Genomic DNA, 25,529 nt, shown 5'->3' on the forward strand with positions numbered 1-25,529 from the left:
AGATATGGATCTCGTCCTTGTTTCAATGGAGACTTTTTCATCCATTTTATAAAAAAAAAAAAAAAAAAAACCTAAGTCTGAGTACATGCATTCTTAAAAAGTTCCTTTTCTCAGCAATGCCATTGAAGAACCATTTTAGGTTCCCCAAAGAACCTTTCAGTGAGCAGTCCTTAAAATAACCCTTTTTTTCTTAGTGTGAAGAACATTTGAATAATCTAAAGGACCCCTTTCCAATATAAAGAACCTTTTGTACAATGGAAATGTTCCACCTGATAAACGCTCTTTATTGAACCATCAATGCCAATAAAGAACCTTTATTTTTAAGAGTGTAGAAAAGTACAAATGATAAAGAGAGAGTTTTGTAGTTTATTACTTTTGGGGTTTGCTTGAATCATTAACAATATTGTTAATTGTTAAAGTATGAACAATATTGCCTTAGCAACCACCAATCATCACATCCTGCCAAGTATGAGTCATCAAAATCAAGCTTAAACATAAACACAGAATCTCACAGAAATAAATCAGATCTCGGAATAAATCATTGATTTGTTTGGAAACAAACGAGCACCAACATGCACAGTTTCTTGTGCAAACTGTGTGCAAAAAGAATGCAAAATGTCACACATTCACGCACACATCCATCCAGTGAGAAGACGATCAGAAGAACAGAAGGAGCTCAGTGTTAGAATGAAAAACAGATGCACGAACACACACACACACACACACACGCAAACACACATGCACACACACGCAAACACACATGCACACACACGCAAACACACATGTCATGCACACACACACACACGCACACACACATTGGGTTTCCATGTTTTATGGGGACTTTCCATAGACATACCGATTTTTAAACTGTACAAACTGTATATTCTATCCCCTAAACCTAAACACAGCCCTCACAGAAAACGTTCTGCATTTTTACATTTCCAAAAAACATCATTCGGTATTATTTATAAGCTGTTTTTATCATGGGGACCAATAATTACTGGTATTACTATCTGTGTGTGGACATTTGGTCCCCATAATGTAGGGTTTACCTGGACCACACACACACACACACACACACACACACACACACACACACACACACACACACACACACGTCTCTATAAGAAACACCTGTTTTTTTTATGGTTTCCCCATCTGACTGTGTCCTGAAACAATGTCCCAATCTGTATGTGTGCAGTAAACAGCCCAAACCAAGGTCATCCCAGCTAGAGCGATCTCCACTTTAATTCCCTGAAAATGATATGTTTATTCCAATGTTTAACCACATAACCTGATAATTGTTAGGTGCAGATGTCCTAACGTGACCAAAAGGATGAGCAAAGCATCGAAAAGCACCCTCTGTAAAATTCACAAGGCTCCCACATGTGAAGAATGTGCAGGATGTGATGTTTTTCAGCCTCTTCCTTGAACTTTACAGCAGTTTGTTTTCCAGGAACCCAGCTATAATGCTGCTGTGTAGTGGAAAAGCGGTGAAGCAAGAAGAAGTCTATGGAAATATTCAGTGGGAGGGAACTCGATTTAAAGCGGAGTGAAATAAGAGAGGCAGAATGAGAGAGGACATCACCATAGTACCTCCAAATTTAGACCATACTCAGAAAGAGTAGCAAAGAGTGTATAACCGACACTGCGAAGCCACCACAGATGCCAGAGAGCTCCTGTATCAGCAGAACATTGCAGAGCACATCCGTTCCTTCTGGCCATGTAGGGTAGAGAGTTGGCACAGATGCCCAATAGCAGTTGGTGACCACAACTGACCCGCAATCTGACGCCACGCGTGCCACCGGTGTTCCCTCAGACCTCTATTCATTCAACTTCTCAGAAACAATGTCTCACTGTCCGCTGTCTTTATATGGCAAATTTGGTGTTGTTCCAAATTTTAGATTCTTAAAATCACAAGACTGCTCATTTAACAAAGTCAACATGAAATCTTGTTTTTAATGGAATCTATCAGCTATTTATTATAAATTATTTATCTGCACATCATTTTTTCTTAATTCATGTTTGTAATATTCTCCCTCTTGCAGCAACATCTCTTCTCTTCTCGGATGACGTGTTTACTGGCGCGAGGGCGGGAAAACCTGTCACTCACATGAGATCCACCGATAGCAAACCACAACCATCCAATGACCCAATCAATTCACAATGGACAAAAAGTCCCGACCAACCATTTTTCTTGTTTGAGAAGCTATTTTACTCGGATATACGTCACAAAAGGACAGAAAAGACTACCCAACTTCTGTTTCATGGTGACTTCAAAGAAATGTAAAGGAATAGTTCACTCCAAAATGATAATTCTGTTATAATTTCGTAGAATATGGGGAGGAGATATTTATAGCAGTCCAAGCTGCTCTTTTTCATATAATGAAAGTGAATGGTGACCACAGATTATTTTCAGTTAATAATTTCTCTTACTAAGCTATTATGTGGCTTTAAAAGTCTTGTAAGATAAGTCATATGGACCACTAGTGCTTTTATGGTGAGGTTTAAAGCTCCTAAACATCTCATTTTGTGTTCCACGGAAGTGAGAAAATGATGAGAGAATTACAATTTTGTGGTGAATTATCCCTTTCCTTTTAAATCAGGTGGTTTGAGAACCAAATGCATAACACTGGTGATAGACTATGGTTTTCAGTCTAAAACTACCCTGATTGGCAATTTCACTGATCTGTAAAGTTCTCTCTCAAGTCTTACAAACATTTTTGTCAAGAATGAACTCGAGGCGTTTACCATCATACTGAAAGTTTGCATACATTATTGTGATGAAAATCCCAATACATCTGTAAAATAGAATAAATTGCATCCTAATAATGTCCATCAGTGTTCACATGCTCTTCTCATGTTCAGCTCCCTGTGATTTACATAACCTGGTTTCACTTCTACCCTAGATTACAACACACACGACTATGCTGACGGATGATTACGGCCTCTTAGAACTGGTGTCCTGACCTCTATATCTTAAATAACTTGTTCTGGACAAGACATATATAAAATTGGCAGACAAAGGTATCCAAACATTCACAGAATTAATGTGCTCGGAAATTGAACTAAATTTAGTGTGGCTAGCATCATACCCAAACTCTAAAACTGTATGCCACACATAATTTTTGTATGTTTGAGTACAAAATTCAGATGTTCTTGCTTCCAATAAAGCCCAAGATGTTCTTCAAGATCTTGCTGTCATTAAGACGAGACACTATGCAGGCAAAACCATTGTTTTCATGCACTGGTCAATTTTTTTTTATTTTGCTTCCATTACATGTCTTCTTTCAGACTTTCAAATATTAGCATTTATTTTATTACAATTTGGCCTGGTTTCATAGACAGGGCTTAGATTAAGCCAGGATTAGGCCTTAGTTTAATTAGGACATTTCAGTAGCTTTTATAAATGTGCCTTAGAAAAAAACATTAAGTGTGAATCTTCAGACAAAACAATGGCACTGACATAGTTTAAGATACGCCAGTCCAAGTTGCTTTGAGTTATAACAGCTCAAACATGCATTTTAGTCTGGGACTAGGCTTAAGCCTTGTCTGAAAGCGGAGGTTTATCGATTTGGTCTGTAGAGTTCAATTATACATACAGACTTTTTTTCTTAAAATGTGATTTTTTTCCCCCAGAAGTCTCCACTTCAGTACTTCCATACACCAAACTGTTCACCATACACCAAACTATTCCTATCGGTATTCTGAAGGGAGGAGTTTTTTCATATTTTGTCCGCCTGATTTATACAACATTTTATTTCCTACAAAAAAGGTAAAATTTTATTTTAGTTCTGGCTATTGACAATCAAAAAGGAGTATCCAAAATCTCCCCTGTAAAATCCTTTGACTCTTATATGTCAGCAAAATGAATCCAATTTTCTTTTTCCAATGTTCAGATTTTTGTTTTGGAAATTGTGCAAACTAGTGCATATTTAATCAGAACAAATATAATTTGCATATGTAAACAGGTAACATTCAGACCTCACAGTAAGGGGGCCATACTCTATTCAGTTCTTATTTGTTTTGTCATTTCAAATGTAGGGTTCATGATCCCCACCTATCAACTTAACAGTCAATTGGGGCTGTAATCACTATTGCTCAAAAAAGACAGATGGGCATTTTAAACAAATGCAGGGCGTCTGTTTGACGTGACAGTGCATGATCGAGCTGTGCTAACAGCTGTCCCATCGGCCGAGGCACGTCAGGAGTAACTGCTCAGTAACTTCTGTCCTATGCGCATAACCAAACCCTTCACAGATAGAGCCAGGCCCACTGTCTCTCCTAGTCCTCCATGCAAAGACTAGATGTCTCCTGAGTTTCCTCAACACTCCAGGGGTCACACGACCGATCAATAAGCTATGCATTGAGCATCAGGCATTAGCATAAGCTGCGTCTGCATAAGCTGTGAAGTTTCTCTCTTTGTCTCCATCTTGAATGATCTGCATGTCAAAGTATGGCTGAATAAATATATATGGGAGAGATTAGCTGCAGATTACAGCGAGACGAGGGCTCTGAATGCAGTTTGATTTTCCTCCTGCTCCATCATCATCGACAGGGATGCTGTGCTGAGGTTGTTTCATGGATTGACATCAGCAGCCAGCGTTTAGTGCACATTCAGCAATTAACACTATCTCTGCCGGTTAGATTAATTAATTATTTACATGGATTAAGACCCATGTTGCTTTTCCAAATGCTTCTGCTCAACATGCACATCAATTTTTCAAGGCAACCGGCAACAAGAAAACATAAATGAGTTTCACAGTCTGTCATGGGAGAGGCATGTGCATCTCACAATGCAAAAAATAAAATAAAAAAATAAATCTGAAGAATTTATGGACAATGGAAGAACTTTTTAAATTTTAGAACCCATACAACTAAATGGTTCATGGTAAGGTGTGTAAAACATCAGAAATCAATTGCAGATCTTCTTCCTCTGTAAAGGGGTCAAGTCATTTTAATAACAATAGATTTTGGATTTGTTTCAGAAAATCCTCAAACAGAAAACCCAAATCCTCCCAAACCCAAATCCTCAACAGGTTCCTTTTATTCTTACGATCCTTCTGTTCCTCTTTATCCTTTCTTTCCTTCCTGTCTTCCATGTTTCACAACAGTCCAGACCTCCAATATCAGACTCATCAGACAGTGAATCACAGTGTTGCACACACAATATCTAATATTAGTGTTTGGTTTGGTTTTGCAGAGTTTGCAAACTGGCAAGATTTTCCCAAGTTGCACAAAATTTTCAGATCTTCCTTATTTCTTAATATGTGGAGAAAAGCTCCCACACATAGACTGGCAACAATGCAGTTAAGCAATATCACACACAAGCAAGAGTTCTGTTGTTCTGAACAATCAAACTGATGGAACAGAACTAACAGTTGCATGCTAACATACTAGATTCCCATTTCTGCAATTTATAATAGGCCAGGCCTATACTTTCCGTATTTTTTTGTATGCACTGAATACCAAGATGAGTCATTTAGCTATTTATATATTAATAAATAGGAGATCAAGTCCATAGCATTGCATTGTGGGATAGGCCTATGTTACAGTATAACCTACACAACAAATATTTGGCAATGTAATTCACTAAAAATGGAAAAAATAGCAGTATCTAACTATTTTAATCTAATTTCGGGCAAAAAAACCGAAACAATACTCTTCTGCGTAATTAAATACAGTTTAGTAAGAGAAGCTAAAATTGGGATGCTAGAATTTACAAAAGAATTCCACAAAGCAACCCTCAAATTGAACTTCAATTTCCTGCAAGATGAATGAGCTGAAAGTCATATCAGCTGGGATTTTCAACATCTTGACTAAACAACTGTTTTTATTTCTGAGACAACTGGATGCCACTCGCTAAATTAAATATGCAAAGAGATGAGGTCATGTGATAAAGTAGCATGCTAGCGCTAGCAGCATAGGCCACTGTTTCACACACATACTATTATGAATAAATACTATGCAGTAAGAAGTAGACTAGTATGACTAAAGTTCAGTCACTGATTCAAGAAACATTTCCATATGGAATGAATTAGACAAAAGTCTCTGAAGATTTGGTCTGGACGTCTCGTATAACACCGCCACATCAATTAAATGAGCTAAAATTGGTTTCTCGACTAGTTATGTTTCAGCACAAAGGCAGTTGTGACACACTTCCCGGAAATTACTCATGGCAGTGTGTTCAGCTCGTTATAAACGTGTTCCCCATTTTATATAAAAAAAGAATTGGAAAAAAAATCGAGACTGAGCTTCGTGTGCAGGAAGAATACAAGAGCTCCACCTGGTGGCCAACGTTACCTGTTCTCAGACGCGGGAAAAAGAGTCAAACACACAGGTCTTTGTTCTGAGTCTGACTGAGGAGAATATTTAGGAAAAGAAGGTCAGAGGATCAGTCACATGAAATAATTAATACACAGCAAAAGACTGTCTGCTTACAGAGAATGACCTTTAAGTTCATCCTCAGGAAATTGCAAAACTCGGGCAATCAACTTGGATGTTTAAAGGGATACTCCACTTTAAAATGAAAATTCTGTCATCATTTACCATAACCAGACAGTTTCTGGTCTCATTGACTTCCATAGTATATATTTTTTCCTACTATGGAAGTCAATAGGACCCAGAAACTGTCTGGTTACTGATATTCTTCTAAATATCTTCCTTTCTGTTCAGCAGAAGAAAGAAATTCATACAGATTTGAAACAACATGAGGGTGAATATATGATGACAGAATTTTCATTTTAAAGTGGAGTATCCCTTTAAATCCCACATTATGCAAACAAACAAAATTCAAAACAGCAGTATGTTACATGTTGCCACTCAACCTAATTACTTTGTTGCATCCTATATCTAGAAAATAAAGGGGTATTTTGCAATTCAAATCCATCTTTGGGTAAATGTCTTGGCAGTTAAGAATGATTAAATGAGTAAAGAATGAGTGAAGAAGATGATTAAAATTATGGTTCATATTGTTTCTATGCAGTTCATTAGAAATAGAAGATCAATTCCAGTGCTTTGCATTGTGGGATACTCTAGTTATGTACTGCATTTGGCGATATACACTAAAAATGTTCATTTCGGAAATAAAGAGCTTTACATTTTAATCTAATTTTGTGTATTAATGTCATAACTCTTTGCTATCCATTTAAATAATCAGTTTAGATAGAGATACTAGAACTGACACTAAAAACAATATAAAAGTAACCTGCTTATTTTGACAATGCAACTAATAATGATAATGTTGGAAATAAGAGTGTTATTTCACATTTTTAAATTAATTTGGTGTAAAAATGTCATACCTCTTGGCCGTACGATTAAATAGTTTAGTAAGAGATGCAAAAATTAACACTACAAACAAGTTGAATCGAGAACATTTGCAATGTACAAACCAAAGTTAACTTTATTTAAAGGTGACGTAGTTACACGTTACTACATACTTACTATAGTAATAACAGTCAATTATGCATAATTACAAGTAACCCTAAACCAAACCATATGGTAAGTACATGTAGTTAATTAATAGTACAATGTAACTACATCACCTTAAAATAAAGTTTAACCAAAACAAAAAAAAAGAAGAATTGTACACAATTTCCAACACAGTCTCTCCATCTATCTAGGCTTGGTTTCATTAAAAATGAAATTTAAATTAAAACTAAACAAGATCAAATTGATAGAAATGAAGCAAAAATGATCAGAACTTCAGAATCAGATGGTTAAATATTAAGAACATCATTGTTGTGCTGCATTACCTCCATCTTCCAAATTTAGTGACAGTGAAAGTAAAAGTGAAAGTGTCGTGAGACGAATTTAGGAATCTATTTGCACCGGTTGTTCATTCACGAGAAAAGTCACTGAAGGTCAGCGTTACATTTATTTCTCATTTTTAAAAACCGTTTTGAACAATCAAAATATAAATACATTTTCCCCACACAAAAAAATAAACCAGCAATGACACATGACGAAAACTCTCGCATACCAAACACCCATCTGCGCGCACACACACACACACACACACACACACACACACACACACACACACACACACACACACACACACACACACACCACACCTCAGCCCCTGAATTCAGAGGTAAAGGTGCAATTACAAAAAACAAAGAAACATCAGACATCTGTACAGACTGCAGTCTCTGTTTCTGTAAGTAGTTTGTGTGCTTGATGATGACAGAACAGGGTTCCTGTTGAGATCGCGTGTGTCTTTTCCAGTTTGACAAAGGCTGTCGCTTCTGATTCTTCTGTAGGGACCGAAACTCATTCAAACTACTGTTAAAACTGCTGGTTTAGTCTGCCAAACTCTGACAGTGTATGACGGGCAGGAAAACACTGGTTTCTTGATCGGGTAACACCACAATTTTTTTAAATCAACCAAGGAGCGATTCATAAAGAACAAATAATTCAAAGGCCAAAATCTCAAAAAGAAAGCTTTGATTTGCAGAGGTAAACCACTGATGCATCGACGTACCGCTGAGGTCCATATGATCCTCCAAAATTCAGTCGGCCAGTGTCTTAGTCACAGGTCTTGTGCGGTTCCTGTGCTTGTTTGTCGATGGATACTGCTCTGTGGCCACAACAACAAACAGTCTGTGGGCTTTCATTGTGGCGTCTTCCCTTTAAAACGGAGGTTTTCCCTGCGCTGCTAGGACGCTTTACCCAGCTCGATCTTCTTCTGTATGGCTCTTGCTGAGTGGTATATCAAAGAGTCGATGAGTCCGGCAACTGAAGGAACAGGAGAGGAACAGACTAGGTGAGATAAAGAGCCCATCTACATCCCTGGAGTGGGATGCTGTATTAACAGTCCACAGTAAAGTTGTAAAAAAGTGAATAAACTAATACAAAATAAATATGGGGATTAATTAGCTAAAAAAATGCTAATAAATTATATTATAAATATGGGCTGCACAATAAATCGAAATGAAACCTAAATCACGATTCAGCTTAGAGTGATTATCAAATTGCAAAAAAATTAATAAAAAAATTAAATAAATTAAAATACTTATATATATATATATAAAATAATAATGAATATATAATATATACTTTTTTTGCCACTCTGTGTTTTTGTCACTCTAAAACACACACATACATATATATTTTATTTATTTATTTGTTTGTTTGTGTTTTAGAGTGACAAAATGCTAATAATATATATTTTATATATTTACATTTACATTTTACATTTACATTTATTCATTTAGCTGACGCTTTTATCCAGAGCGACTTACAATTGCTATATATGTCAGAGGTCGCACGCCTCTGGAGCAACTAGGGGTTAAGTGTCTTGCTCAGGGACACATTGGTGTCTCACAGTGGATTCGAACCCGGGTCTCTCACACCAAAGGCATGTGTCTTATCCACTGCCCCACCACCACCCCCCCCTCCACTGCGCCACCACCACCCCCTACACATTTAATAATATATATAATAATATATTATATATCTTAGACTTAGGGCAATTATATTTACAATTTTACAGTTGTACTGTATTTTTTTTTACAATAATAATAATAATAATAATATTTCTTATTGTTCATTTAGTTAATAATAATAATAATAATAATAATAATGAATTAATGAATAAATAAATAAATAAATAAAAAAATAAAAAAATAAATAAATAATAATAATAAAAAAAAATCATACATTTTAAAATTGCAATCACAATCGCAATATTTAACAGAATTTATTTTTTATTTTTTTTCCAAAAGCATGTAGCCCGATTATAGCTTTTTCGAAGTCGCCACACTGTTGTTTTCTCTCAAACAACTTGATGCATGATGCTTTGGAAAGAGTTTTAAAGGCGAAACATGCATGCTGGACTATTGTTCCTTCATTATATGGTCCAACTGAACAATTAAAAAGGTAAAAACTAATCTTCAAGCATTTAAACTGGAAATGGTTTGGCTGGATTTTACACACTTCTCATGTACAAGATGTGCACTCAGCATATACATGTCACCGCCACAGTAAAAACAAGCAGTAAAAGTAGGTTTACGCAGTCGGCATTCTTTCATTCTGCCCATATAGTGCATGTCTGTGATAACTGGAATCTCACCTGTGAAAACTCCTCCTATGATAGCACAAACTCCTGTTAGGAAATGGGTGAAAGACCTGCGAAGAAAAGCCCATACAAATATATATTAAACACTAAAAATCGCTACATTCTAGTTTATGAACTAGTTTAGACTGTTTCTTTCAAACAAAGTGAACATAATGTGTGCAGTGTAATGAAATGAGAGCAAACAACAATAACAGGAGACGTACCTCTGCTTCTCTGTGAACTTCACCATCATTGGAGACAGCTCATACAGCACAAACACACCAGGTAAACCCTGATCTCCAATCAGCCCATTCGCCACCTTCTCATGTCTTGTTACTGAAAACTGGTTCGTTTTAACAACCTAAAGTAAAAGGAAAAACATGTTGTTTAAAACACCTTTAAGAGTCTTCTTAATTAACATAAAAGATGAAAACCAGCAATATATCATTGTTACTACCTCAGTTATTGCCAGTAATGTAAAACCTTAATAAATGTAAAAAAAAATTGCCAATGGTACTAATACTAAGTAGCCACAGTTTTATAAAAAAAAAATTTACGTTTTTATTCCCCAAATAGCTCAGCCTCCTTACCTCTCCATCTCCTTTAACGTATATCGTCGGCACAATTTTCACAAAATACTGGTACATCATTGATGCTGTAGAGCAAAAGAGTGCATAGATCAATATAAAATACAGTATCTCAACGTTTTGTGTCAGCTGAATTATTATTTCCAAATTATTCTCTTATAATCCCCTTGCACTGACAACAATTTTTTTTGACATCAATGCCAAGTGTTACCATTTTTGACATAATCTTTCCATTATGAAGAGTAACAAATCTAAAAAAAAAATTACTTTTGTATAAGAGATTATAAAAAAGTGAATAAACGTGTTTGACGTCAACACATTTACAAGAACAAACTAATTTGACATTATCACAAACAGCCTGCAGTTCCATCCTTCACCGTTAGGGTGAATCTCCTGCTCGGAACACACCGCTAGAGGGCGCTGCTTCACTTTAGTGCATCGCATTCTCCTCCGCTTGTACTTTAAACCCCAACCACTTCCTGTCAAGTAATGGCGTCTGTGTGAAGCAGTCTTATAACAAACACTTAACAAATCTATCAGAAAACGAACTAATAGGGGCACTCACATAGCGATTTGAACAAGGTAAGCAGATTTTCTTCAAATACATTTCCCGATCATTTATTGATACGTTCAAGGCTAGAGACCTTGGTGACATTAAACGAAATAGACGACTCACGTGCAATAAATTAGCTTTTATAGATTTTAGTTTTACTTCAACCTTTATGTTAAGTCATTTAGACCTCATAAAGAACACCATTTCAGTTCAGTTGCTCCTTAAATTTCCTTATATAAAACGCAGGTGTCTAGTTTATCAGTAAAAAACAGTGAGCAACTACGTTACCTAGAATACGAGCAGCATTTTAGGGCATTATAGAGGTCATTATATGTTAAATAACTCGGAAGGCGACAAATGAAAGATTAAATATTTTAAATATATATATATATATATATAAAAAAGAAAACATGTTGCATGAATATATATATATAAAAAAGAAAACATGTTGCATGAATATTTTTTTGCCAAATAAAGTCTGCATCCTCCTCCTTCCAGATGCCGGTGTCGGTAGGACCGTATGGACAGACGCAGCCCAGTTGCTTTGACAGAGTCAAGATGGGCTTCATGATGGGGTTTGCCGTGGGCATGGCTGCAGGTGCCATGTTCGGAACTTTCTCCTGTCTCAGGTATGAATATTTACTGTCATATTTAGGGTTATTTATAATACAACATAATTCATTAACTGGTATTTTGGCAGAAAAGCTGTTAAATTGTTTTAATAGAGTGTTTTGTTCTTTTCAGGATCGGCATGAGGGGTCGAGAGTTGATGGGCGGAGTTGGGAAGACGATGATGCAAAGCGGCGGCACGTTCGGAACCTTCATGGCGATTGGGATGGGCATCCGCTGCTGAGATCACACTAATGCCACTTCTCAACTCATAGGACTTTTGTAGATTCATTTATTTGTTATCATACCCACATTCAAGGACACAGGTGTCAATAAAGACTGATTGAAGAAAACAGATTTTTCTGTAAATATTGGGCTCAATCTAAGATTTAACTGTTGATGGTAACTATATTTTGACACTTTGAAAACAGTCCTACTTTTCATTTGTGTCCAGTAGAATAAGCTACATGAGATTGACCTTTAACAGTGACCTTTCTGCTGTTTATGGAGGGCTGACAATGAAATGACCACAGAGAAGATGATGAAGGGCTCTTTAATTCTGGACACTATTTTCTTTGAAACACATTTTTAGTTTAGGCGTGAAAATAAGAAACGGCACACACTCACCTTGAGGTGCTGCTACATTAGTCTCATCTAAAGGGTTGACAATTCCAGGATAGTCCTTGCCGAATGAAAGATGCTTGATGAAATGTGTCATGTTGATCTATGGTCATACCAAACAAATTCTGTTAGGTCCGATATTATGGGCAATGGCAGATCGGTCTTATTGAAAAGAAGTGAAGCAACTCACATTGTCTAGTCCAAAACTCTGCAGATCATGAACTGAAAATAAAGGAATCAATTGAAAACATGAATAAATGTTTCGAAAGACCCACAATTTGTAAATGCACCTCAATTGAGTAAACTTGGTTAGCCTAGAAATTGGCAATTTTTTTTAAACAAAGGCAGAGCGTAGTACATTAAGTGGTCACAGATGCGCTTGCTGATGAGAATCGTGACAAATTAATTGATGTTATAGAAGCCCCTGCAATGTCAAATCACAGACTGACTATTTGTTATAAACTTAATCTTAAATAATGTGCAGAGAAAAGCAGAGTTACTGATGTAGTAACAAGGTAAATTCTAACTTGTCTTGGAATAAAGATTTATTAAAATATAAAAGATCAACTTACTTTCCACAGCATGCACTGCAGAAAGAAAAGAAAATAGTCACTAAATGGCTTCGATTTTGGAAAGCAAAGTTTTCAAGAGGAATTTGTGACAACCACTGGCCCTTTAAGCTCATTCCAATACTAGAGTAAAATTGCAAAGGCCAAATTGTGAGACTCATCCCTCTCTTCCTGAAGTAGGGCTACTGAAATAATGTTTGGGGCTTGAATCCAGGGTCTATTAATGCAGTATTGGATATGCGCTTAAGCTATTGGAAGAATAGCCTTTGCATGACCAAGCGTAGCCGGTGTTAGTTCTGTACCTTGTTACTGAGAAAGATTGTGAGCTTTGGTGGGAAAGCATAGAAACCCCTTTGTCCCCAAGTTAAAAACCCAGACTTCCCAAAAATCATTTCATTAATAAAACCGCTTTGATTTACAGCATCCATGATCAACACCACAAGGCAATGAATGCATAGAGGAATTAATTTGATCTTAAAGGCACACTTGCATACACCAAGAAACTGTTCATCAGCCCAAAAACTTGGCAACTGGCCAATATAAAACAGACTTTGAGGTGATTTAAACAACAGATACTCGGGTGCACAGACAGACTGATGAACAGTTTTGAGAAAGAAGGCAGAAAAAGCAAATGAAAAGAGAGATCTTAGCAGCACTGAATGGCTCACCTTTACATAGTAAGAAATGAGAAGCCACATGAAGCATCTGGCTACATGCAGACAAGACTTTAAGATCTGATGCATACTGGCTCATAGGCTTTACTCAAAATTATTATTTATTCAATTTGATCAAAATAATAATCAAAATCTTTAACAGAACACTAAATGTTTGGGCATCCAGACTTTAAACAGGTTAATAGGCTAAAACTACTAAACATGCCTCTGCATCAGACCTAAAAGCTTTGACTTGTGTTTGATTCATACTTTGATAACTAAACATGAGTCTTTACCATGTACATGAGACTGCTGGAAGCTCTTTCCAGGGGCAAAATGGAAATTTCCTGCCACCTGGAGAAATATAAAGGAAATGTTGTGATTTTTAATAAAATATATAAGCTTGTAGTTTAACATAAAACATTCACTGCGTCCAAAATCCCATACACTTGTTTTGAAACGTACTTTGTGACCGTTAAAAAAGTACGTTGTACTATGAATGAAATGTGACCTACGCCGTCAGTTGCGTTGTTCCTCCACCATTCACAAATCCTGTGGTACATCGAATGCACACTTCAGAATCTTGGCGGAAGTAGTAGGTCATCCAGGTACTTTTCGCCTACTATATATATTTGGACATACTACTCTGTTCGCATACTATATATAATGGAAGTGTTTGATTTTGGACGCAGCAATTGATTCAGAAATCAAATCATGGGCTGCATGTTACCTTATTGACCTCCAGAAAGCCATAGACTTGACATCCCTCATTCTTCTGTTCCTGCATCTTCTGGCTGAAGCCCTCTCTCTTACACTGCTCAATGGTGTCAGGGGTCTTAAACGCCCAGCCGCGCCGCCGATACGCCTCCCGCACATCATCACAGGTATTGCAACACCTGAAGAACAATCACAATCACAAACACAATCACAAACTTTGGCCGTATACACCTGTGGTATTAACATCAGTCTCAGATCCAGTTTTTCCATAATTGAATAATGATAAATATTAGCATCCACACCAGCGGATGATATTCTGTTTATTCTAAGCGTGTGCTGCAGTTTTGTTGTCTACCACTTTAAATGCATTGCACTCAGGATGGATTCTGATTGGCTCTCAATGTTTTTATCGGTCATGAGCTGGAAAAAGTCGTTCTGAAAGTGATTCCGATACCATTTTTCTGTGCTGTTATCGTTATAGTTTTAGTGTGGACTCCACTACACTTTTATATTTAGAACTATATCTTTACCATTACAGTTATCGTCCTTGGTGCGAATGGACCTTTAGATGAAAATTACAAATGTTGCTTTGGCAACTAACTGAAATGAAATAAGTTGAAGTACTAAAACAAAACAAAGCAAATAACAATATTACTAAAAACAAACTAAAATTTAACGAAAACTGAAATATAAAAATAAAAACTAATTCAAATATTAAATTCTATTATCATCGATAATTAATACTACAATATCACAGATTGCCATATACACTTTGTATTAACATGTCTCAAAAGCATTTCCAGTGAAAGTCTTTTGCAGGAAACATTAGAGTTTACACATTTTGTAAATGTGATTTGCAAATGCTAAATCATCTCAAGTGTGAAGACAGATGCCCTGGAGGATTTTTAAACTTATCCTCCATCACTTCCTCATTCAGCCAGGTGATTATGAACTTGAGCTGCTATCTTGATTATCCTGACTATCTTGAAGTGTCTGTCAACTACAAGGATCGTAACTAAGGTATTCAGAACCGGTTTCACACCAGTAGAACGACCTGTTCTTTAAGCAAATATCACATTTTTCATTAAACCACAGCTGCTTAGTTTGTGATGGTGAAACTCACTTTAAATCTTCAGTCTCAGCTCCATAACAGCTCTCACAGCGCTCAGGATCCAGCGTACTGGGGTCAAACACCCCTTCCTCCACTTTGCCTAAATCTGCACAGAAAACAACAGAATGGAAGTCAAATCAAGGCATATATTCTAAAATCTGTGATCTTTATTGTAAAACCATGGTTGTAATAAAATGTCCCTCTTTCATCGCTTTTATTATTTAGAATTTGCATTTTGAACACAATTTGTTTTTGAAGAATTGTAATATTTTAAAGTGCACAAAGAGAACAAACGCAAAGTATAATAACATTTCTCCCTTTTCTCAATACTTATGGGTGAACAATTACTTGTTTAAACAGATTATTAAAGTTAGATTGACAACTGCATATTAATACAATTCTTGTTTTCGAAGATTTGAAATCTTTTAAAAGTTTACAAATGTCACAAAACAAGACAAGCACCGCAACAATATCCATTGTTTTCACTTTTTTCCACTTTCACTTATGGTTGAACTAATACTTTATTTAAATATTTGAAGTATGTGTGAACATGGGGTTAAAGTTAGCTTGAAAATTGCATTCATGCAATTATAGTTGATGTGAAATCACTTTATGAGCAGCTTTCAAGAATGACACACTGTACATTTTTCAGCAGAACATCAGCTTGTTCAAACACTTGATATGATGATGCTGACCGTGTTTTTCAGCCTCATTTGTGACTGGCTGGCCATCTTTGTCGAGTCTCTGTTTAAACAAGTTATGCTCCACGTCCAGCTGCTGCTCCCCTGCTACGTCCATGGCATCAATGCTCAGATCTACGAAAAACAAAATAACAAACATCTCAATAACACCTGCACACAGAGAAAATAACTAGTATATAATAACACGAATAATACATAATAACAATAATAAGTAAAACAGCGGGAGTAAATCTGACACCAACATTGATTGGGTAAGTGTCAGCTGTCTATGGGGTGAAATATGACACGGACATGTTCTTGACAGGCTGCAATCCACATATACTATGACCTGATCATTTCAGGTCTTTCAACACATTTTACAGTATAGGGCCTTCTATCATTATAACTTACAGTATAACTTCTTATCTGAGCCCGATTCAAGAAATTAATTGTATTCGCTTACATGGACATAACTTTCATCTACAAAGTATTCAGCAGGACTGACCACCCAAACATAAAGTACAGAACAAAATGTTTGCTTACAGGCACAAGGCATATGTGGAAATATAACATCAATGTTGATCCTTAGTTTGTCTCCTCTGGAAGTGTCTACAAATAGTTCAGGATAGACCTAAAAGAGACGACATCAAACCCAGAACCCAAAGATGTATCATCAAAACTTTATGAACATAAACACTATTAAGAAAATAAAAGCCACTATAGACTGACAGATGTCATGAGATTGAGTTAGACATATTATGCACAAGTTTATATTAAGTCATTCACCCACCTCCTTAGTTAGATAATACTGAAGCTCAGAGAAGAACAGAATCAACATGATAAGTCCACTGATGATGGTCACTTTAAAGTGAACAAAGAACATGTGAATTAGGAAACAAGTGCTCAACATGGCATTTAAATCACAGTCACATGAGGCATGACTCTTATCTCATACAGAATTGGATTTATGAGCCCCCAGAGACATTCTCCAATCAAGCTATGTTCATGTAGTTCCATTTAAATATGTAATTAGATGTACATATTTGAAGACGTTATGTTAATTAGCCTGTTCGGTACTGTTTCTCCCCATGAGTCTGTGTGTATGAATGGCGCTCAGCACCTCTACAGTTAACGGTGGATCTATATCACTCACCCGTGGCTCCTCCACATGTTTTGATCCTGAAGTCCTCTAGAGTTTTCGGATAAGCGTCAAATTGTTTAAGTTTATTTAACGCATCCATTCTCCCTCTCGTGCGGCGGTAAAGCTAGCCGTCACTTCTATTTCCAGTGACCCATTTCCGGTACATCGAGGAAGTGATGGAATCTTCCCAGCCAATCAGATTCCACCGCGTAGCTGGAGCGTCTCTCCTCTGTTGACGCTCTAGTGGTAGATGTCTGAAATATCTGCATCGTAAAAACTATTTAAGATATTTTTTATTTATTTAATCATTTCTTACCATTTAAGAACAAAATTAAAATATTTGTTTTTATACGCTGACATTAATATACTATACTTTAAATTAGTAAGATGATAGATCAAAGTTACAAAATGTAACCATGCAATGCAGCTTTATGTAAATATACAGATATTAACAAATACATATTTTGTGGCGTTTATTTGATTTATTTTGCAAGTTTAATCGGAAATTGGAATTTTGTTTCTATGTTACCAATCAAAGTCAATTATGTTTGGTAACCCTTAAAGATATTTTATTAATCTATACTAACGAGAATACGGGAATATTAAACTTTTATTTTCTCTATACACAAAGTAGTATGCTTTATTTCGACCTAAATTTCACAACAAACGACACATTAAATTAAATTATATTGATATTTACTTATTAGTAATTCCTTATTTTTTATTTTCATGCAGTTTTATATTTTATTTATAAAATATATACATTTATACATATACCATATAAGTGTGTGTAAGTTATACATTTTTTAAACATACATTTCACTGATTGAGTTTTGCATTCTTCATTCCTTCTTTAAAGTTAAACCACAAAGACATATTAAGATTGATAAAATTGTAAAAAAAAACTTTTTTGGGACCTATTAAAATCCTTCCTTCTTGTTTCGGCCTTATGTTGTCAAATCTAAGCACATAAAACATTTTTTTACACTTCTGTTGTTTAAGCATTTCAGGTATTATTTACAATTATCTTGAGAGGTTTGGCAAAATATCTTACGTATTCAGCGTTCTATTGCTTGATAAAACCATATTAGTGACAGCAAATTAGACCTGCAGTTATTAAGATCTCAGAGCATGATTATCTAAAAATTGAGAAATTTATAAACAACAGCAAAATTTGTATTCTGGCCGACAGTCTAACACAACCTTCAGGACATCTCAGAAAACACAGACTGTCTACAAACAGTTCATTCACAACATTTTCTACACTTCTAAACTACTCCTATATGAACTTATACAGTTCTAATGTTGGGATCCTAATTTTTAGGTTGCTTTGGATTTAAAAAAAAAACTCCAGCTAAATGAATGAACCTAAATGATCAGACAGAATCAAATAGAAAACAATTGTTATAAGAGGTCATTAGGGGTATACCGCTTTTATTAAATATTTATACAACAAAGTGTAGAGAACCTAGAGCGAGGACAGATCTCACAAAGCACAAGAAGGTTGCAAATGTATTTTTGATTTTTGCCTCTGAACACAATCGCCTTGCAAACAACCACAAATCATTCATTGAGATAATATTTATTTTACATTAAAACATCACAAAGGTTGTCTCAGATCCCACTCCCCAAGTCATTTAGGAGCAAGGACATCTATCTGATAGGATGTCCAGCAGTTATTGATGATAGCAACCTTATCTTGAAGCATTGTGCATTCTGAAAGAGATCGGAGAATTGTGAATCAGGTTTTTACGTTGTGTCAAGGCCTGGTGAAGGCAGCAGTTTGGCTTTATTTGGGAGGCCTGTAGGCAATCTTTCTGCTCTTCAGCACAGACCACCTGTGCCTCTTCATGTAGTAGACCATGGGAAGAAGTATGGAAGCGCCCATCAACAACTGCAGAGAGAATGAGAGAAATACAATTAGCACTATTTTTTAGAAGTAGGGCTTTAAACGGGATGAATTCTCAGATATTTAGCATGCATGTTTTGCTTTTTTTGTTATACTGTGGTCATTGACACTGCACAGCAAATAAACGTTAAAAAAGGTGCTGTTTGGATTTAAATAGACAAATGCTTAAGGGTCTATGATTGGATCATTATTGCAGTGATTATTACGTTTCTAGCATTTTATATGTTTGGCAGCAGTTCTTCTAACTCTAATTGATGGAGTGTGTAACTTTTCATTTCTTAAACGACTGGGAAAACACATCATGGCCATATTCCAGAATGACAATGTCAAGATTCATCAGGATCAAATTGTGAAAGAATGGTTGGTAGGGAGCATGAAGAATCATTTTCACACATGAATTGGCACCTCTGAGTTCAGATCTTAAATTCATTGAAAGTCTTTGGGCTGTGCTGAAGGAGACTTTACAGAGTGCTGGACTCTTGCATTGTCAATACAAGATCTTGAGCGAAAATAAATAAATACATAAATTCCACCTCTTTTTGGAAATAACATCACAACATTTATTTCGATCAAGAGGTGCATTATTTTTTTTAATCCCTGCAATAATGATCCAAACATAGACTCTTAAGCATTTGCCTATTTAAATCCAGACAGACACTTTTTTTGGCCGGGCAGTGTAGTTTTGCATTACATAAATCTAACCCTCTACCAATATCTAATGATGTCAGTTGAGCCTGAAGAAATAAAATGGTGGTGAAAAAAAAACATCAGGAAAACACAAACCTTCAATCCCATACGTTTGCGTTGGTCATGTTCTGGCTCGGATGCCCACCTCAGGAAAGTACAAACATCTTTAGCAACCTGGCTCATGGTGGCAGGGGTTCCTATGGAGAAAAAGGGAGCTATTAATAAGCTCTGACCTACGGTATGCAATACTTCATATGTTACTTACCTAATGGGCATTAGCTCATAATGACTTCAATCCAGTAGAGAGGATTAACTTATCAGTAAATGGAAAAAAAAACTTTCTAAATGGCTAATTTATATGTAAATCAAAATCAGAAGGGATATTTAACACAGAAAAGTCCTCTGCAGTCTTTGTATGGCAGAATTTAATTATAATCAAAGCCCAGCAAGTATGAAATATAACCCATGAGTAAAATATACCGTTAATGAGAATGCCACCAGCGGGCTGACAAATCTTGTTATTTTATTCCTTCCTTTCCACCAAAAGGAATTTAATGAATTAAAAATGAATGCACTATATTTAGGCAAAAAGAAAAGTAATGAGTTGCATTAATGACAGCCATAAGATTATCTATTGACAGTCCTAGTAGAAATATGAATTGGAGTGCATCTCAAAAGGGGCAATGATACTAGGAAACTAAAAACTCACCATCATCAAACTCAAGCACCTCGTTGTAGATGGGTGGTGCCATACCAATGGCCTGACCAGGGAAATAAGGGTTGTAATAAAGCCCCTCCCTCATGGACACACCAGCCGGAGGCTCACAGTAACCGGTCAGGAGAGAGAACACGTAATCTTCCCCTCCATGCCTGAGAGAGAGAAATAGAAATCAAGTTTAGAACTATAAGATCAAGTTTGGAAAAGAATAACAGCAGTATGATAACAAATCTATAGAGTTTAATCTTTCTCAATCATATAAAATGGTAAATTTTTTGGTTAAATTTTGGTAACATTTTTAATGCCAGAGCAAACAGGACCACAAAAAGGGCTTTTAGTGATGCTTTTATGAGGATTCAGATGCCAGAAATGTCTGACACTTTTAAAGTGTAAAATGGAGACTTTTTTGTACCTGATCAAAGTAATTCGTTACCTGGCACTGACAATATAGCTGAGGTCAGGGGGCAGAGCGCCGTTGTTTGCAGCACGGGCAGCCTCAGGGTTCGAGTAGGGTTTGGGGAAGTAATCTGAGGGTTTTCCAGGTCGGGTGAACATCTCTCCCGTGTCATCAGGACCATCCACAACTTCAATCTACATAACAGAATGTTAACCACATTACAGATGTGCGTCAAAGATATTAAGGTGACCGATGCATTAACAAGACACTGACTCCACATTGTTTTATTTTTCCAAAAGAAAATGATAGTGATGCTTGCATGTCAGTGCAAAAAATTGTATTGCATTGCTGTGCCTTGAAACACTACAAAATATTCCATTAAACTCAGTGGTGCAATTAGATTATGAGTTAATAAATATATAATAAAATTAGATTTGTGAACAAGAATTGCACCAATTTGATTGCATCTGTCCTTGAGTCAACAACTCACTGATTCAAATGATCCGGTCAGAGCGAGTCTCCAGTTAACAGTTCATTGAATTCACAAGCCTGACGAAGTTACTACTGCCACATTTTAGGATTTATTGTTGCAAATGAAAATCATATTTAGGTCACGACTGTCAGTTGTTTGTGAACTGAATCTGCTGTAAAAGGGCGAGCTGTTTAAAGCGCACTGTATGAAACGCTTGAATTTGGACGTCACCATTTCTACATTACTGTCTGAACAGGGTACGTTTTGTAAAAACGTAACATAAGATAAGGCAAATTAATGCTCAAACATCTTCCCCACTGCTGTAGCAGTTTCAAATGATAAAAAACTAGTATATTTGCATAGTGTTCCTCTTAATGTTAACACATGTGATGTCTGTTTTTATATTGCATGTTTATAGTCATCAACACATTAACAAACATTTTGTTTTTCCTAATTTTTATATACTATATGGTATACTTCGTTATTTTTACTTGTTTGCACACTTGAATTATGAGTTTTTATCAGTAGTAGTTATCAATGTGACCAGTTTTGGCAATAAAATAAAATGTTTTTTTTTTTTACTTGCAGATCAATACATGTTAAGAGTCTGCATAATCTTCCTTATTGACTGGCACTTCTATATGACAATTCATATGGAGTAGGATGGAGTATATAGAACTCCAAAATAAACATTCATCAATCAGTACTTTTAACATAATATAAGTTTTATAATTTAAGTCACACAACTTTTAATATAAGTACATTAAAAATCAAGTGCTTTTGTACTTTTACTCAAGTAATATTGAATACTTCAACTGGAGTGATATTTTGTCAGAGTATCTGTACTTTTACTCAAGTACTTGATTCAGTACTTCATCCACCACTGGTTATGTGTGTTAACATCATAAGAAATCTGACCTCTTCAGCCAGGGTCTTGACCTCTGCCTCTGTGTGTGACACTCCTACCAAGTTACGGAAGGCCAAATACTCCATACTATGACAGGCCGAGCACACCTGCTTATACACCTGATACCCACGACGAATACTGGAAAACAAAGCCATTGAAAGAATAGTTAACTCAGAGCATTGTAATTTCTCTGTATTTTGATATATTGTCCATCATTGATATGTACACTTCCTCCTATAGATGGTTAATGAGACTAAATATTTATCATACTGCAAGCCAAGGAATATATTGAAAATAGATATTCCGTTGGAAATATTTAATAACTGTATAGCAGAGCAGGGGAAGCTATGTCACATGAACTCCACTAGACAGGGAGAAATTATATAAAACCAATATCCCTAATTACATTTAACTTTGTAAAGCCTGACGTATGAAAAAAATGGTCAAAAAAAAAATTAGATGGAAGAGTTTATTGAAGCAACAATCTAAAAAAAAAATTGCAAATCTGTTTTTTTGTGTGAAGTTTTGTGACTTTATGGCTCATAGAGTGTGACATAGGAATAGAAGAATATGGAGCTCACACATTTGAGGCGGCACAAACTAAGCAAAAATATGTAAGTTGGTGCAGTTGCTGATATTTGACTGGCCAAAAAGATTAAATTTTGATAGCTTGTAATGTAAATCAATGAGATCTTTATACAAATATAACAGACTACTTAATGTAACTCTGCATATCCCAATAATAATAATAATTCAATAATTCTTAGTAAGATTAAATGCTTCGCTTTATGATCAAAGCTCTGTATCTTTTTAGTGTGGGGGGTAAAACATAACACAATACAATTATGATCGAGAGATACAAATAAACGTTCCTTGTTAGAGTATAAAGAATGTAAAATCTTTGATGATTTTAAAACTTTGCTGATTCTTTACAGGGATAATTCACCCAAACATTTTTTTAATTGTCATAATTTACCCTCAAGTTGTTCTAAACCTGTATGAGTTTCTTTCTTCTGTTGAACGCAAAAGATGATATTTTAAAGAATGTTGGTAATTGACTTCCATAGTAAGAAAAATAAAACATAAAATACTATCGTCAACCGTCTTGTTAACAACATTCTTCAAAATATCTTCTTTTGTGTTCAACAAAAAAGAAACTCATACAAATTTGGAACAACATGAGTATATGATGAAAATTTTCTTTTTTGGGTGAAATAACCCTTCAAGCAGAACTTCTGTATCCAATGGTGCGAGTTTGAGGTGGGCTTTCCTGTTTAGCTGAAAAATAGTAGATGGGTCAAGTATTGTAACTGGTAAAAAAAAGAAAAGAAAAAGCCGCTGGTCGCCATTCAGAAATTGCACACATAACCTTTAACGTACTACTGTTGCTATAACATCAGTACACAACATCATTTTGAACGCTCTGGTAAGTGCACGAGATGTGGTACCTGGCATGGTCGAGGGAGGACAGCATGCCGTTGTGGCTCCAGGGGTATGATGGTGGGTGCAACTCCAAATCAGAAGCCTTGACTGACTGCTGCAGCATTAGAGCCAGACCTGCTCCTCCTGTCGTCAGCACTCCAATCGTGGTCAGGGCTATCTTCTTCCCCTTCGGCAGGCTAGCGAATGACATGTTGGCCTACAAAAGACAAAAACGTTGCCAAGGATTAGTTTTCAGCTAGAAATTTGATGGATAACTCTGCATAAATGCAACTCGATTAGTGTCATCCCAACATTCACAGATGCAAGTCAAAAATGAGAAATTATTTCAAATTGTTACTAATAAGATGAACAACGCTACAGTCTTCACATTCATATACCATGGTATTTATATGGCACACCAAGGTACTTCAAAATTCATGTCCAAAAAAACATGACAACAATTTTTTTAAATAATGACAGAATCTGCACTAACCAATGACAAAAACTCCTTACATTGTTACAATGCATTGGCTTCTATTAAAAAGATGTACCAATAAATATAGCATAACAATATGGTGAGTCATAACAAATATGGTGGAGCCCAAAAAATCTGGGACCACCTAAATATATAATTGAGGATTTTTAAAAGTATTTTTTAGGGTTTAGGATTTTGAAAAAAATGAAATAAAGAACTGTAAAATTAGAAAATATGCATAATATCTAAGGTCACAAAGTACTAAGCAAAGTTGTGACTTTACCATGTTAAATCCTTTGTGCAAAATACAGACCAACAAATCAGTAACATTGTCAAATCATGCTAGATTTCAAGGATGATCTGGTTTTACACACATTTGGAGCTTATGACAGCTCAAATTCTGCTGTCAATAAAACAAGTACTAAGACATTGTGACATTACATTTTCAAATCAACATTTGACATAAATTGTTAGCATTTTGCAAAACAAACAGAAACACTTGTCATGTTCTGTAAAAACTAGAAGGATTACTAATGTATTATAAGCTTTGACTGTCAAAGACCAATGATGTCACCAAGGATAAACTCAAGGAATGGCAGCTCGCATCAGTTATTAGACTTCAAAGTGCTTTTTAAATCAAACTACACATGATTTCTAACAAATAATACTTCTTATTAGATAGGCAAATTGTGTAACGACACTAACACAAAAGCAGAAATGTCATTATACGAATGTAAGAAGAGCCACATATGCTGTGACCTTGCTTTAGGTAATACACTGAAAGAGACGCCGGGACATGCCAACGAATAAAGGCGTATATTTACATCCTTCCCACACCAGAATGCGAGAAAAGAGAAAATGAACAATTAAAATACTAGATGCTTCCATACCCGTGGAGCATGAAGAGATTTTGATGTGTTAAGGAGGGTTCTCCCGGTGCCGGAGAACACGACCACACGGAGCGCCGCCATGTTCTTGACTCTGCTGATAAAAGACTCTTCCACCGGATGAGAGCGATACTGGCCCCTCCTTTCCTGAAAATTACACAAGATCTTACGAAACTTATTATAAAAGATGCTAATAAATGGCAATTTTTTCAAATTATGGAGAATATATGTAATTTAGATAGCGAAAATAGGTTTTAATGGACGCAAAACGTAGCGTTATCTTATTTTTTAGTTATTTATTAACCCGAGTTACAATGACCCGAGACAATTTTGTTTGTTTGTTATAGCGCCACC

At 35.9% G+C, this 25,529-nt stretch overlaps 3 protein-coding genes across 4 annotated transcripts; 1 reads left to right on the top strand and 2 right to left on the bottom strand.

Annotated features, from left to right (window-relative positions):
- Nucleotides 1–7,857: 7,857 nt before the first annotated feature.
- Nucleotides 7,858–17,460, bottom strand: ergic3 (ERGIC and golgi 3). Of its 2 annotated transcripts, XM_082136489.1 has the most exons (14): nt 17,314–17,460; nt 16,951–17,021; nt 16,704–16,791; nt 16,176–16,295; nt 15,493–15,586; nt 14,383–14,548; nt 13,949–14,006; nt 13,003–13,017; nt 12,621–12,652; nt 12,437–12,533; nt 10,651–10,715; nt 10,285–10,421; nt 10,076–10,131; nt 7,858–8,739 (listed from the first exon to the last, which is right to left on the bottom strand). In XM_082136489.1, exons 1-14 carry the CDS (start codon nt 17,399–17,401, stop codon nt 8,660–8,662), a joined length of 1,167 nt encoding a protein of 388 aa, XP_081992615.1. In that variant the 5' UTR covers nt 17,402–17,460; the 3' UTR covers nt 7,858–8,659. The 2 variants fall into 2 exon arrangements, with proteins under 2 accessions (XP_081992615.1, XP_081992616.1); XM_082136490.1 differs by lacking the exon at nt 13,003–13,017.
- Nucleotides 11,078–12,166, top strand: romo1 (reactive oxygen species modulator 1). Its single transcript, XM_082136595.1, has 3 exons — nt 11,078–11,229; nt 11,699–11,829; nt 11,945–12,166. Exons 2-3 carry the CDS (start codon nt 11,699–11,701, stop codon nt 12,051–12,053), a joined length of 240 nt encoding a protein of 79 aa, XP_081992721.1. The 5' UTR covers nt 11,078–11,229; the 3' UTR covers nt 12,054–12,166.
- A 1,258-nt stretch (nt 17,461–18,718) lies between the features above and the next one.
- Nucleotides 18,719–25,322, bottom strand: cyc1 (cytochrome c-1). The gene is made up of 7 exons (XM_082136503.1): nt 25,179–25,322; nt 23,840–24,030; nt 22,403–22,529; nt 21,049–21,206; nt 20,607–20,767; nt 19,994–20,094; nt 18,719–19,195 (listed from the first exon to the last, which is right to left on the bottom strand). Exons 1-7 carry the CDS (start codon nt 25,257–25,259, stop codon nt 19,091–19,093), a joined length of 924 nt encoding a protein of 307 aa, XP_081992629.1. The 5' UTR covers nt 25,260–25,322; the 3' UTR covers nt 18,719–19,090.
- Between the last annotated feature and the right edge of the window lie 207 nt (nt 25,323–25,529).

The sequence above is a fragment of the Leuciscus leuciscus genome (assembly GCF_965113295.1).
Source record: "Leuciscus leuciscus genome assembly, chromosome: 14".
NCBI classification, from domain to species: Eukaryota; Metazoa; Chordata; class Actinopteri; order Cypriniformes; family Leuciscidae; genus Leuciscus; species Leuciscus leuciscus.

What these genes read in the sequence shown, in the direction of transcription:
- ergic3 (XM_082136489.1), bottom strand. Translation starts at nt 17,401, where the DNA reads ATGGATGCGTTAAATAAACTTAAACAATTTGACGCTTATCCGAAAACT. An exon ending in AACATGTGGAGGAGCCACGG is followed by an intron (nt 17,022 to 17,313) that starts GTGAGTGATATA and finishes TTCACTTTAAAG; the next exon opens with TGACCATCATCAGTGGACTT. An exon ending in AGTATTATCTAACTAAGGAG is followed by an intron (nt 16,792 to 16,950) that starts GTGGGTGAATGA and finishes CGTCTCTTTTAG; the next exon opens with GTCTATCCTGAACTATTTGT.
- romo1 (XM_082136595.1), top strand. Translation starts at nt 11,699, where the DNA reads ATGCCGGTGTCGGTAGGACCGTATGGACAGACGCAGCCCAGTTGCTTT. An exon ending in GGAACTTTCTCCTGTCTCAG is followed by an intron (nt 11,830 to 11,944) that starts GTATGAATATTT and finishes TGTTCTTTTCAG; the next exon opens with GATCGGCATGAGGGGTCGAG.
- cyc1 (XM_082136503.1), bottom strand. Translation starts at nt 25,259, where the DNA reads ATGGCGGCGCTCCGTGTGGTCGTGTTCTCCGGCACCGGGAGAACCCTC. An exon ending in TCCTCCCTCGACCATGCCAG is followed by an intron (nt 22,530 to 23,839) that starts GTACCACATCTC and finishes TTTGTTTTCCAG; the next exon opens with TATTCGTCGTGGGTATCAGG. An exon ending in GGTGCTTGAGTTTGATGATG is followed by an intron (nt 20,095 to 20,606) that starts GTGAGTTTTTAG and finishes TTTTCTCCATAG; the next exon opens with GAACCCCTGCCACCATGAGC.